The following is a 12,136-nucleotide window of genomic DNA, read 5'->3' on the forward strand; positions in this document are numbered from 1 at the left end:
TGAAAAAAAGAGAAAGATTTGTGCAGTATATGGATAAGTTTCTGTGACTGACTGAATGTGTCAAAAGTGGTTTACAAAGTTTCGTGTTGGAGATTTTTCATTGGATAATGCTCCACAGTTTGGTAGACCATTTGAAGTAGATAGTGATCAAATGGAGACATTAATTTAGGACAATAAATGCTATTCAACTTGGGAGATAGCCAGCATACTCAAAATATCCAAGTGAAGCTCTGAAAATCATTTGGGTCAGCTTGGCTATGTTAATTGCTTTGACATTTGTATTCCACATCAGTTAAGTGAAAGAAAATTCTTGACTGTGTTTCTGCATGTGATTCTCTATGTTGCAGCAATGAAAATATTTTGTTTTTAAAACAAACTGTGATGGGTGATGAAAAATGAATACTGTACAATAATGTGGAACACAAAAGTGTATGGGACCAGGGTATTGATCCACCAGCATCAACAAAGCTGTTCTTCATCCAAAGTAAGTGATGCTGTGTATCTGGTGGGATTGGCAGGGAGTCCTCTACTATGAACTGCTTCTAGAAAACCAAACAATTAATTACAACAAGTAATGATCCCAGTTATATCAATTGAAAGCAACACTCTACAAAAAGCACCCGGAATTAGTTAACAGGAAACACATAATCGCCCATCAGGATAACACAAGACAGCTTGTTTCTTTAATGACCAGGCAAAACCTGTTACAGCTTGCCTGGGAAGTGCTGATTTATCCTCTCTATTCAACAGACACTGTACCTTCAGATTTCCATTTATTTTGATCTTTACAAAATTCTTCTAATGGAAAAATTCAATTCCGTGAAAGACTGTAAAAGGCACCTAGAACAGTTCTTTATTTAAAAAGATAAAAGTTTTAGGAAGTGGAACTATGAAGTTGCCTGGAAAATGGCAGATGGTAGTGGAACAAAATGAATATGTTGTTCAATAAAGATCTAATGTGTCTCTTAGTTTTACTTAAAAAATGAAGGAACTTTTTGGCTAATCTGATACTTAACATCAATGACTTTAAAGATATGACTATATTAATCAAACCAACAAGTTTAAGCAGGTTTCTGTACAAGAACTGATTTAGTACAGAATACTTCCCAGAGCCCATGGATCTGAATTCATCCTCGTCAATTTTCTAAATATTTAGAGGCATTGAATTTGCAAGTGCTCACTTTTAAGTTCATTAACTAGAGCTCGGTTATGAGTTAATTTTCACATGAAGCCAGAGATCTCATAGCTTTTCTGCCTGAGTTATAAAAACCCTCCCTGCACTCTTTCATTTTTTCCCTTGAGTCTTAGGAATTAGAGATGGTCTGCATAAATGTTCCTGAGAGCTCTGGTACAACATTTACATCAAGGTACAAAGGGAGAGAAATACCAACTCCTTTTCCTGGGAGCATAGCTGAAGATCTCTTTGATTTTTGCAAGAATATCCTACAAGATGAAACAGAGCTCTAATCACCCACACTAAATTATTCACAGCCAAATAACAAATCAAAGCAATGCAGAAAGGTCTCTGAGAGTTTCAGTTCTCTAGTCCCTGAAAGGGATATTCCCAATGAATGCCCCATCAGAGACAAAGCTGAATGAATGTATGACCAAGGCTAGTCCAAAAGGGAAAATCCCAACCAATGCTCTGACACAGGTGAAGCCCAATGCAACAAAGAACTCCGTTACTAAACAAACTCATCTCAGCTGGCCAGTGCAAATACTCACACACACACACACACACACACAGCAAACATGGTAACAAATAAGCTACTGTCATACATACAGAAAATCAGAGGACATGTAGTCTCAGAAGTCTACTTCCATGCCCAGATGGAGAGCTCAAATAGATTGGCCCAGTTATTGAAAAAGAATATACCCAGAGTGGCTCTCAGGGAGACCTAAGTGGCTCAGCTCCTGTAAGGGATGTAGCTCAGATGAAGTGGAGGGATTTCCCAGTGCTAGCTGGAGCAACTTAACCTCATGTGACACTGAACATGGACTGTAGTTTCAGATGTTTCTTGAATCCAAACAGCCTTTGTTGTGAGGTGACTGGTACCTATCATAGAGAGTCTCTTCCAGTTTTCTGAGCAAAGTGAGCCCCAACATCTGCTAGGGATTCAGGGAAGGGGCTACTTCTGGTTGACCTGCCATGGGCACAGACTCCTGGCTGCCTCACCAAAAATGTTGCTGCACATAAGTCCAGGTGCCTGAGGCACAGTGAGGCCAAACAAACTGAACCAGACTCTGGAGCAGAGGAAGGTTTTTGCAAGGCCGATCAAGGAGAGCAGGTGGCTCATGCTCAGAAATCCCAAACTCCATGGTAGTTTTGGGGAAAAGTTTTTATAAGCAAAATTTGGGGGCAGGGTTGGAGGATGTGTGACTTTCTTCTGCTTGGTGATGAGGTAACAAGGTGATGTTCCAGAATCTTAGGCTCAGTCTGAAGTTGCCATCCTCCACTTGAGTTGGTAGCCTAATTTCCTGTGGAAGAACTCAAAGATTTTGTTATGTCCATTCTTTGAAGAAGAACCTGGACCCTCCCCCAAGGCTGCCCTATTGTTTCTTGATTGCTTTTTTCTTTTTTTTTCTGCATTCCCTCCCTTCCCTGATTAGCAACTGTTTGAATCTGCCTTTTAGAACTCAGGAAGGTAAAAGAGGCTGAATGAAGTGTATTTCCTACAAAGAAGGGACAGGGGACAGGAAGGCTTTTGTGCCCAGGAGGGTATCAACATCCTGCTCAGTTTCAGTAGTAAATGTCATTTTCAACATGGTTTCTGACAATCTTACTCATATTACAAACTGTGATATTTATCACATTTAATTCTGAGATTTGGGCCAGATAGGGCAGTGATTTAAATATCGGCATGCACATGATTATCAACACACACACACACACACACACACACACACACTAACACAAAGAATGGAAAATGTGAGCTTAGAGAGATGAGGCAAGAGGGATGAGACAAGAAAGAGGGACCGTTGAGATACATGGGCACAGAGTCCGGGATGGCTCACCAAGATTGTTACCAAACACAAGTTCATGTGTCTGAAGCAAAATAGGACAAATGTAAGAGTTTGAAGCAGAGCAAGGTTTAAACAAGGCCAGGCAAAGAGAATCAGTGGCTAGTACTCAAAAATGTCAAACTCTATGATGGTTTGGGGAAAAAGATTTTATAGGCAAAATTTTGGGGGAGGATGTCAGGGTGTGTGACTTTCCTCTGTCTGGGGGTGAGGTAACAGGATAGTGTTTCCAGAATCTTGTGTTCAGACTGCAGTAACCATCTTCCATCTGTGGTGATGGCCTTATTTCCTGAAGATGAACTCCAAGATTGCTTTGTAGCCTCTTTGAAGAGGATCTCTTCCAAAGGCTGCTCTAATGTTTCTTGATTGCTTCTTCTTTCTGCATTCCATCCCTTCCCTGATTGATGTTGTTGTTCAGTTTCTAAGTCTTGTCTAACTCTTTGTGACCCCATGGACTTCAGCATGCCAGACTCCTCTATCCTCCACTATCTCCTAGAGCTTGTTCAGATTCATGTCCACTGAGTCAGTGATGCTATCTAACCATCTCATTCTCTGTTACCCCCTTCTCCTTTTGCTTTCAAAATTTCTCAGCATCAGGGTCTTTCCCAACGTGTTGGATCTTCATATCAGGTGGCCAAAGCTTTAGTTTCAGCATCAGTCCTTTCAATGTATATTCAAGGTTGATTTCCTTTACAATCACCTGGTTTGATCTCCTTGCAGTCCGAGAGACTCTCAAGAGTCTTCTCCAGCACCACAATTCAAAACCAGAAATTCTTCAGCACTCAGCCTTCTTTATGGTCCAAATCTCATATCTGTACATGACTACTAGAAAGATCATAGCTTTGACTATAGGGACCTTTGTCGGCAAAGCGATGTCTTTGGTTTTTAATACACTGTCTAGGTTTCTCATACCTTTTCTTTCAAGGAGAAAGCATCTTTTACTTTCCCTTATTAGTAACTATTTGAATCTACCTGTTGAAACTCAGGGAACAGAAAGGAGGCCACATGAAGCCTATTTCCTATAATCAAGGAACAAGAGACAGAAAAGCTTTTGTGCTCAAGTGGATATCACAGTGTCCTGCTAGGTTTTAATAGTAAATATAATTTTGATCTCAAAAATTACTATGGTATAAGACAATTTTGCTTAGATTATCAACTGCAGTATATATCAAATTTAATCCTGGAATTTGAATCCTGGCAAAAAGAAGTGTTTTAGATGAGTTTCCTGCATGTAAATGATTGTTGACACACAAACATATACATATTCACACAGACACACAGAAACACACACACTAACACACAAAGGAGAGTGTAAGGTTAGATGAGGCAAGAGAGATGTGATAAGAAAGAGGGATCATTTAGATACTTGCAAGAGGTAATGACAAGGTGCCAGAGGAGATGGGCTGTAGGGAGGGCGGTTGAATTGGATGGATAAACCAAAGTAACTCTTCTAGATTAAAACAGAGTGGAAGCTGAGCAATTGTCTAATATTACCCTCTTATTTCACAGATGTGGAAATAAAGGATTGGGGAGGTGAAATAACCTTTCAACATCACGTGGTAGTTTTCCCAAGGTAATAAATATGAAGGAAACTGAGATCAAGGAGAATAGCTGAAAGTCAGAGACATTAAAATAAAATCTCCAAGTGAAGGACTAGAGTGGAAATGAGAGGCAGGGTGGGAGCCCAAATGCGTGGGAGGAAAGTTTTTCTGTGATGTGCAATGTAGGTCAGAGATTTGTCAGTTGGAAGAGAGAGGAAGTTATTATAAGGGTAGCGAGAAGAAAGTTTGCTGAATTAGAGATCAAATGCCAATTCTGAGAGTCAGAAGTTCTACTTCCCATTGAAATGCTGCTTCTGCCACTTCTATTTCTAGCAGCTACTGTCCCAGGTGGTGACAATGAGCATGGTAAGAGTAACTCTCACTGTTCTCAGCCCAGGTCAGGGGCTCTGGATAAAAACATGTTGCACCAGCAATAAGGGTCTGGGCTCTCCTGTCTCCCGCCCTCTCCCCCATTCTGGAGGTTGGGGTTGGAGCCAGAAATGTTTAAGCCTCTATGTTGTTATTCAGACTCTGGGTTCTTTTCCATCCTAATTCTCTTTTTGTCCTCACTCTTCTTATCCTTCCATCACCACAGCATTACAGGGGCCAACCTCCTTCCGTCTCATCCAGATTTCAACCTTTGCCAACAGCACCTGGACTCAAAATCAAGGCTCAGGCTGGTTGGACGATTTGCAGATTCATGGCTGGGACAGTGACTCTGGCACTGCCATCTTCCTGAAGCCCTGGTCGAAGGGCAACTTCAGTGATGAGGAGGTGGCTGAGCTGGAGGAACTATTCCGAGTCTACTTCATTGAGTTCACTCGGGAAGTGCAGGATATTGCAAGTGAACTCCAGTTTGAATGTGAGTACAGTCCTCTGAACTGGGGAGATTCACGATGACGTTTCTCTTTCTTGGTTCAGACTCCCTCTGATCATGTCTTCTCCTTCCCTTTTTACCCAAGTGCATGCCTATACCCCTCCAGAGTAGTCTCCAATCCTGACTCCATACCTCCACCAGGTATCCCCGATTCTTCTTGTTTCTTGCACTCTTCTGTGACGGATGAAATCCCTCTTTTGTAGCCATCTCCTGGTTTGTTTCTGCATAGCTGGCTTCTCTCAGATCCCAAGGAAAAGGTTCCTTTTCCTACCTTGTGCCTGAGTGAACTAAAGTGTGACTTCTCCAATCCATTGCTCAAGCAACTGTTGCCTGATCTCTTCTCTCAGTGTAACTCTCCCCTTTTCCCTGGAGTGCTGCACTCCTGACTCCATCACACATTGCTCCTCTTCTCCCCTCTTGCCCACCCAACTTCCTTACAAGAGCCCATCTCCACCACTTACAATATGCATACCTCTCCGGAATGCTCGTCTTTCTGAAAAGTCTCTGAGTACAGCAATTGATTTTTGGGTCATCATTTCATATCTTTGACCTTTCTCTCCATCCAAATCCAAAGTCCCATGTCCTTTAACCATCTCTTTCTTTCCTGTGTGTTTTAAAATAACTAGGTCTCTGTTTTCTTTTTTTATAGACCCCTTTGTGATTCAAGGTACAGCAGGTTGTGAGCTGCATTCTGGGAAGGCCATACAAAGCTTCTTGAGAGCAGGTTTTGAAGGACTGGATTTCATGAGCATCAAGAATCATTCATGCGTGCCTGAGCCAGAGGGAGGCAGCAAGGCGCAGTGGTTTTGCGTACTCATTACTCAGTACCAAGGCATCTGGGGTATCATAGACACGCTCCTCTCAGAAACCTGCCCCCGATATCTCCTGGGTGTCCTCGATGCAGGGAAGGCGGAACTGCAGAGGCAAGGTTAATCCTGTTCCCTCCCCAAGACTTTCCTATTCACCTCCCACCACCTTCTTTAAATTTGAGAGTAGGAGATGCCTATGAAGAGAGGGGTTTAATCAATTCATTATTTAGTTTCCAAAGAAATGGAAGAGGTCAAGGTCCACACTTGTGGGTTTCTGACTCTGTATACTAGAGATTAGAGACCTAACTTGATACTCTTTCTACCCCTTCCAACCCCAGTGAAGCCGGAGGCCTGGCTGTCCAGTGGCCCCCCTCCCCGGCCTGGCCACCTGCGGCTGGTCTGCCATGTCTCAGGATTCTACCCAAAACCCGTGCGGGTGACGTGGCTGAGGGGCGAGCAGGAGCAGCCTGGCACTCAGCAAGGAGACGTCATGCCCAACGCAGACTGGACGTGGCATCTGCGAGTAACCCTGGATGTGGCGGCTGGGGAGGCTGCTGGCCTGAGCTGCCGAGTGAAGCACAGCAGCCTGGGAGACCAGGACATCATCCTGTACTGGGGTGAGGAGGAAGTGGAGCCCAGCTGGGGATGGGAGGAGGTGGTCCTCAAGCCCAAAGCGGGGGACACAGGAAGGGGAGGGATTTGATGGGTGAGATATGGAGAGATGGAGGGATAGAAAGAGATGGAGGGAGAGAGAGAGCGACAGAGGGAGAGGTAGGAAGGGAGAGGCAGAGAGAGAGAGAAGCTGAGGTTTATTTCTGGGACTACAGTGCTGAGGGAATGAAAATAATGATCTAAGCTATAGAATAGGTAAGGATGAAGGACTACAGACTGGGTGGGATGGGGCAAGGAGAGACTAAGCGTGGCTGTGACTACATGACATCTGGGAATAAGAGAAAGGGAACCAGAGACGTCCATAAGCAGGTAACGGTGGTGCTGACACTCAGGTGGGCAGGAAGGCCAGGAGAACTAGTGAATGGGTTTGACATGACATTCTTGTGTCCTCTCCATATTGCCAGGACACCCCCTGTATATTGGCCTGATATTTGTGGCAATAATAGTGCCCTCCTTGATCCTTTTGATATGTCTTGCATTATGGTTTTGGAGGCGCTGGTGAGTTTTCATTTTTAACCTTTCCTTTCTGTCCATTCTGTCACTCTTTCCCTCCACTTAGTTACTACATCATTCTAGTCTCAACATTTCCATCAGAACTTTTCCCCTTTCTTCCCAACTCACGTTTTTATGTAAATCTATTTTTTTAAAGTAATGGTAAATTATACATGACATAAAAATTACCTAAGTAGTTATTTTAAACATACAGTTTAGTAGGATTGAGTTCATTCACAATTGTACACAAGCAATATCTAGAACTCTTTTCATTTTAAAAAACTGAATGTCTATGCCCATGAAGTCCCATTCCTCATTCATTGCTCTTCCATCCCTTGGCAATCTTCATTTTACTTTCTGTCTACAGAAATCTGACTACTTTAAGTAATCCTTATAAGTGTAATCATCACTATTTTTCTTTTTGTGACTGCCTTATTCCATGCAGCTTAGTGTCCTCATGGTTCATTCATGTAGCAACACATATTAGAATTTCTTTCCTTTTTAAGACTGTATAAGAAATTTTATCTATTCATCTGCCAACAGAAGCTTGACTTGATTTGACTTTTTGGCTGTTGTGAATACCACTTCCATGAACATAGCTATACAAATATCTGTTATGTAGAGTAATTTTGTTTGCTTCTGTTCTTTTTATTTAATTAAAAAAATTTTTTTGTTGGAATATAGTTGATTTAAATATTGTATTACTTTCTGTTGTATAGCAAAATGAATCAGTTATACATATATCCACTCTTTTTAGATTCTGTTCCCACATAGATTATTACAGAGTATTGAGTAGAATTCCCTGTGATACACAGTGGGTCCCCTGTTAATTTTCTGTTTTATATATATTTGTGTGTATATGTCAATTCCAATCTTCCAATTCATCCCTCACTTCCTCTGCCCTAGTAACCATAAGATTATTGTATAAAACTGTAACTCTATTTCTACTTTGTAAATAAGTTTACTTGTATCATTTTTTAGATTTCGCATATAAACAATGTCATAATTTGTCCTCTTTCCAACTGCTTGTGTTCTTAACAGGTCATATCAGACTATCCTGTGAGCCTTCACCAGGTCTCCTTTCTCATTTGGAGCAATTACCCAAGAGCCCAGAAACTCAGGTTGACGGCCCCGGAGTCAATCTCATTATATGGTCATCAAATAACCATCATATTTGATCAAATCAGTGTTCTGATAAGCTTTAGATAAATCATAATTTATACACTGATGGAAAATGATTAAAAAATGTACATTGTGAGACAATATTACTAGTAGATTTCACAGATGTGAAGTGTGAGAAAGAATGTATCTCAGAATAAATGTGGTGTATAGGACTAAATGGTGACATCCCTTTGACTTCTTATTTTATTTTTTTATTTTATTTTTTTCATTTATTTTTATTAGTTGGAGGCTAATTACTTTACAATATTGTAGTGATTTTTGCCATACATTGACATGAATCAGCCATGGATTTACATGTGTTCCCCATCCCGATCCCCCCTCCCGCCTCCCTCCCCATCCCATCCCTCTGGGTCTTATTTGACTTCTTATTTTACAACATTTTTTTCACTCCTTCTACTGAAATATCATTTGTCAAAGTGAGCTAACTGCAATTATGCCAAGATAATCGTATTTGCAGAGATGCCCAGCATTTTAACTTAATTTCACTGTATCTGCTTGGATGATTTTCTATCCTGGAGAAGCTGAGCTCCTTCTTCATCCAGGAAGCCTTCCTTAGTCCTACAGTAGAAGTAACCATCCCTTGACTGATGTCATGCAGAGATCTACTTTACTCTTTACCCAGAACATTGCAGTTCTTTATGTTCTTCTTTTCCTTCCTATGAGTTCTTTGAAAGAAAGTTCTTTGAAAGGCTTGCTCTAAGTGAATCCTAGGCAAGATCTCTTATGTATGTGTTTGTTCAGTAAAATAATCTGCTTTGGTTGCCACATTAACAGTCTTTTTTTCAAAATCATCTCCTTCTTTTTTTCCTCTTTAGTTAATATTCTGGATTTTCCTCTTACTAAAATATATCATACTCTCCTTATTTCTACCCTGAACACTTCTGAATAAAACTACCTGTGCCCATACTGTAACTATAGTTTGCCTATAAAAATTCACCAGAGAAATATCTTGTTCATCTTTATTTAGTGAGAATGAATGACAGGCAGGATGTGTAAGGGGTAATGGTGCAGGTAGGTTGTTAAATATTCAAGCAAATGAGTCAAGAGGACTTTTCTTTCTCTTAGGGACTTTGATATCTTTATCATGTCAGTTTTATCTCTGACTTTTGTTTACATTTATTCTTTTTCTTTTGTTTTCCTATTTCATAGTTTTATAGAAACTCCTTCTTCTTTTTTTTTTTTTTGGCCATACCACCTGGCATGGAGGATCTTAGTTCCTTTCATGGATGTAACACGTGCCCCCTGCATTGGAAGCATGGAGTCTTACCGGTGGACTACCAAGGAAGTTCTGATACTCCGTTTTAAAAAAATCCAAACTCATTTTAATGAAAACAGCAGATGGTATAGAATATGAGTATATTTTTTGTAGGACTTGGGAAAGGAGGTCAGATAAAGCAGACGTTTTGGAGAAACCAGGAGTACTGGAAGCAGTTCTGCCACCTGAATATTTTAGGACGATGTGGACTTTAGGATTTGGGCAGGGTAAAGAACGACTAAAAACATATTTTTTCCTCCTCTCTATTAGCATAGCTGGTTATTTCTCCAGGATGCGTTAAACTCCAACTTTAACCACTTTTACAGGGTAGGTATGCTGTTTTATGAAGTATAAAAGGCTAAGGCCAGGGCCCTCATTAGTGTGTTTCTTGGAGTGTGGACTATGAATCAGCTGCAGCAGTAGCACCTGTGAGCTTGTTAGAAGAAGACATTTCGAGGCTCCCATTCTCAAAACCTACTGAAACAAAAAATCCTGGAATGGGGACCAGAATTCTGTTTCCTAATAGGCTTTTTGGGTTATTTGGATGTACTCTTAAGTTTAAGAATCTCTTGTTTAAAGATTTCTCAAGCCCTAAACTACTGACACTTTGGGCTGAATAATTCTTTGATATAGAAGCTTGTTCAGTGGACTGTAGGATTTTTAGCAGTTATCATTGACCTCTACTCACTAGATGCCATTAGCACCTTCCCAGTTATAATAACCAAATATATTTTCAGATATTTCCAAATGTCCCTAGGGGGCAAAATTGACCCCAGATGAGAACCAAGGTCTGAGATAATGAACAGCATTCACCTCCTCCTGCAATACTTGGTTGGAATAATTGGTGATCCAACCTCATGGAAGCCAATAGCTATATTTGGTGTTTGAAAAAGGAGGAACTCTCTCTTCATCTGGATGGTATGATGCCTTCAAAGCTCAAAGTTGGTACAGAATTTTGTTCCATGGGTAAAGCTGGCCCAGGAATGAAATTCTCAAATAGAACAGAATAATGACAAAACCAAAGAGCAGATCAGTAGACTGATCTACCTCTGGATATTTTAGTTAATGAGCACAAGGTATTTTATTTTTCTTTGTAAAACAACTAAGTTAGAGTTTTATTTGCTTAAAAGTTCTGATATTATTCTGCTTTCTGATGTTTTGCAACAACTGTCGTATCCTTTTTATACCTTTCCTCTGTTTTCTTTACTCTTCTCATTCTCCTCCTTTCCCCATGTCATCCTTCCTCAAAGGTGGCTTCTTGAACTTATGACTTTCCTCTAAAAATGTTACCTTGGAAAATGTTAATTTATTCATGAGTTTAATTATGATCTCTGGATGAGTGACTTTCAGAAATAGGTCTTAAGTCTTAAAATACAAGGGCTTTGTATGTGTTTGTGTGATGTTTTTTATTAATATACTGAAATATTAAAAAAAATATTTTGCCTTTGTTGCCAATATCTGTGTTAAATTAACTTATTAAGTTTAATATTTTATCTGTGGATCCTTTTTGATTTTCTGTGCATACTCTTATGACAACTTTAAATAAGAAAATTCCTATTGCTTCTTTCAATCCTCCTGCTATCTTTTATTGAATTTTCTTGCCCAGTTGTATTTGTTATGAATGTCAGTACACTGATGAATAGAACTGACAGCTGGCATTCTCCTCATTTTACTTAGATAAGAATTACTCAAGAGTTAATATTAGTTATGATAATTTCTATAATATTTCATGTATACTTTTTTATCAGATTAAGAATGCTTTCTTTCAAAGTTGCTAAATGTTTTTTGTTTTTATATTATGAATGGCTAGGGGCTTATTCTTCATTTCTTGAGATAACAAATTGTTTATATCTTTCTTTTACTTTTTTTAAATTTTATATATATTTCTTTTACTTTTAACACCATGAATCACACTATTGATTCTCAAATGGCAAAACAAAAGCATGTTTTTGTTTGTAATATATTAAGTGGATTCAGTTTGCTAATATTTTATTCACAATATTTAGTTTTTAAAAATTCTTATAATTTTCTCAATAATTATTTCATTGAGGGTTTTTTGCCTTATAAATTGAGACATCTTTCCTCTGTTTCCTCCAGGAAAGTTTCTGTTTTTTATTTCTTTTCATATTTTAAAAAAATTTTTGGAGGAAGAGTTTTAAGTTTCACAGCTAATTTTATTTTATTTTTCATTTATTTTTATTAGTTGAAGGCTAATGACTTTACAATATTATAGTGGTTTATAATATACAATATTACAATGTTACAATATACAATATTGTAGTGGTTT

General features: G+C 39.4%; 1 protein-coding gene across 1 annotated transcript; it reads left to right on the forward strand.

The window, feature by feature from the left end:
* The first annotated feature begins 4,854 nt into the window (after positions 1–4,854).
* Positions 4,855–8,554, forward strand: LOC122431295 (T-cell surface glycoprotein CD1b-3). Its single transcript, XM_043452542.1, has 6 exons — positions 4,855–4,928; positions 5,158–5,424; positions 6,089–6,367; positions 6,587–6,865; positions 7,325–7,418; positions 8,454–8,554. The coding sequence occupies exons 1-6, from the start codon at positions 4,868–4,870 to the stop codon at positions 8,473–8,475; spliced, it is 1,002 nt and encodes a 333-aa protein (XP_043308477.1). The 5' UTR covers positions 4,855–4,867; the 3' UTR covers positions 8,476–8,554.
* The last annotated feature ends 3,582 nt before the right edge of the window (positions 8,555–12,136 follow it).

This window comes from Cervus canadensis, chromosome 2, assembly GCF_019320065.1.
Source record: "Cervus canadensis isolate Bull #8, Minnesota chromosome 2, ASM1932006v1, whole genome shotgun sequence".
Taxonomy (NCBI): domain Eukaryota; kingdom Metazoa; phylum Chordata; class Mammalia; order Artiodactyla; family Cervidae; genus Cervus; species Cervus canadensis.

Excerpts from the sequence above, each read along its gene's own strand:
- LOC122431295 (XM_043452542.1), top strand. The coding sequence starts at position 4,868 with ATGCTGCTTCTGCCACTTCTATTTCTAGCAGCTACTGTCCCAGGTGGT. Across the intron at positions 4,929-5,157 it reads AGGTGGTGACAATGAGCATG|CATTACAGGGGCCAACCTCC; the intron begins GTAAGAGTAACT and ends CCATCACCACAG. Across the intron at positions 6,866-7,324 it reads GGACATCATCCTGTACTGGG|GACACCCCCTGTATATTGGC; the intron begins GTGAGGAGGAAG and ends CCATATTGCCAG.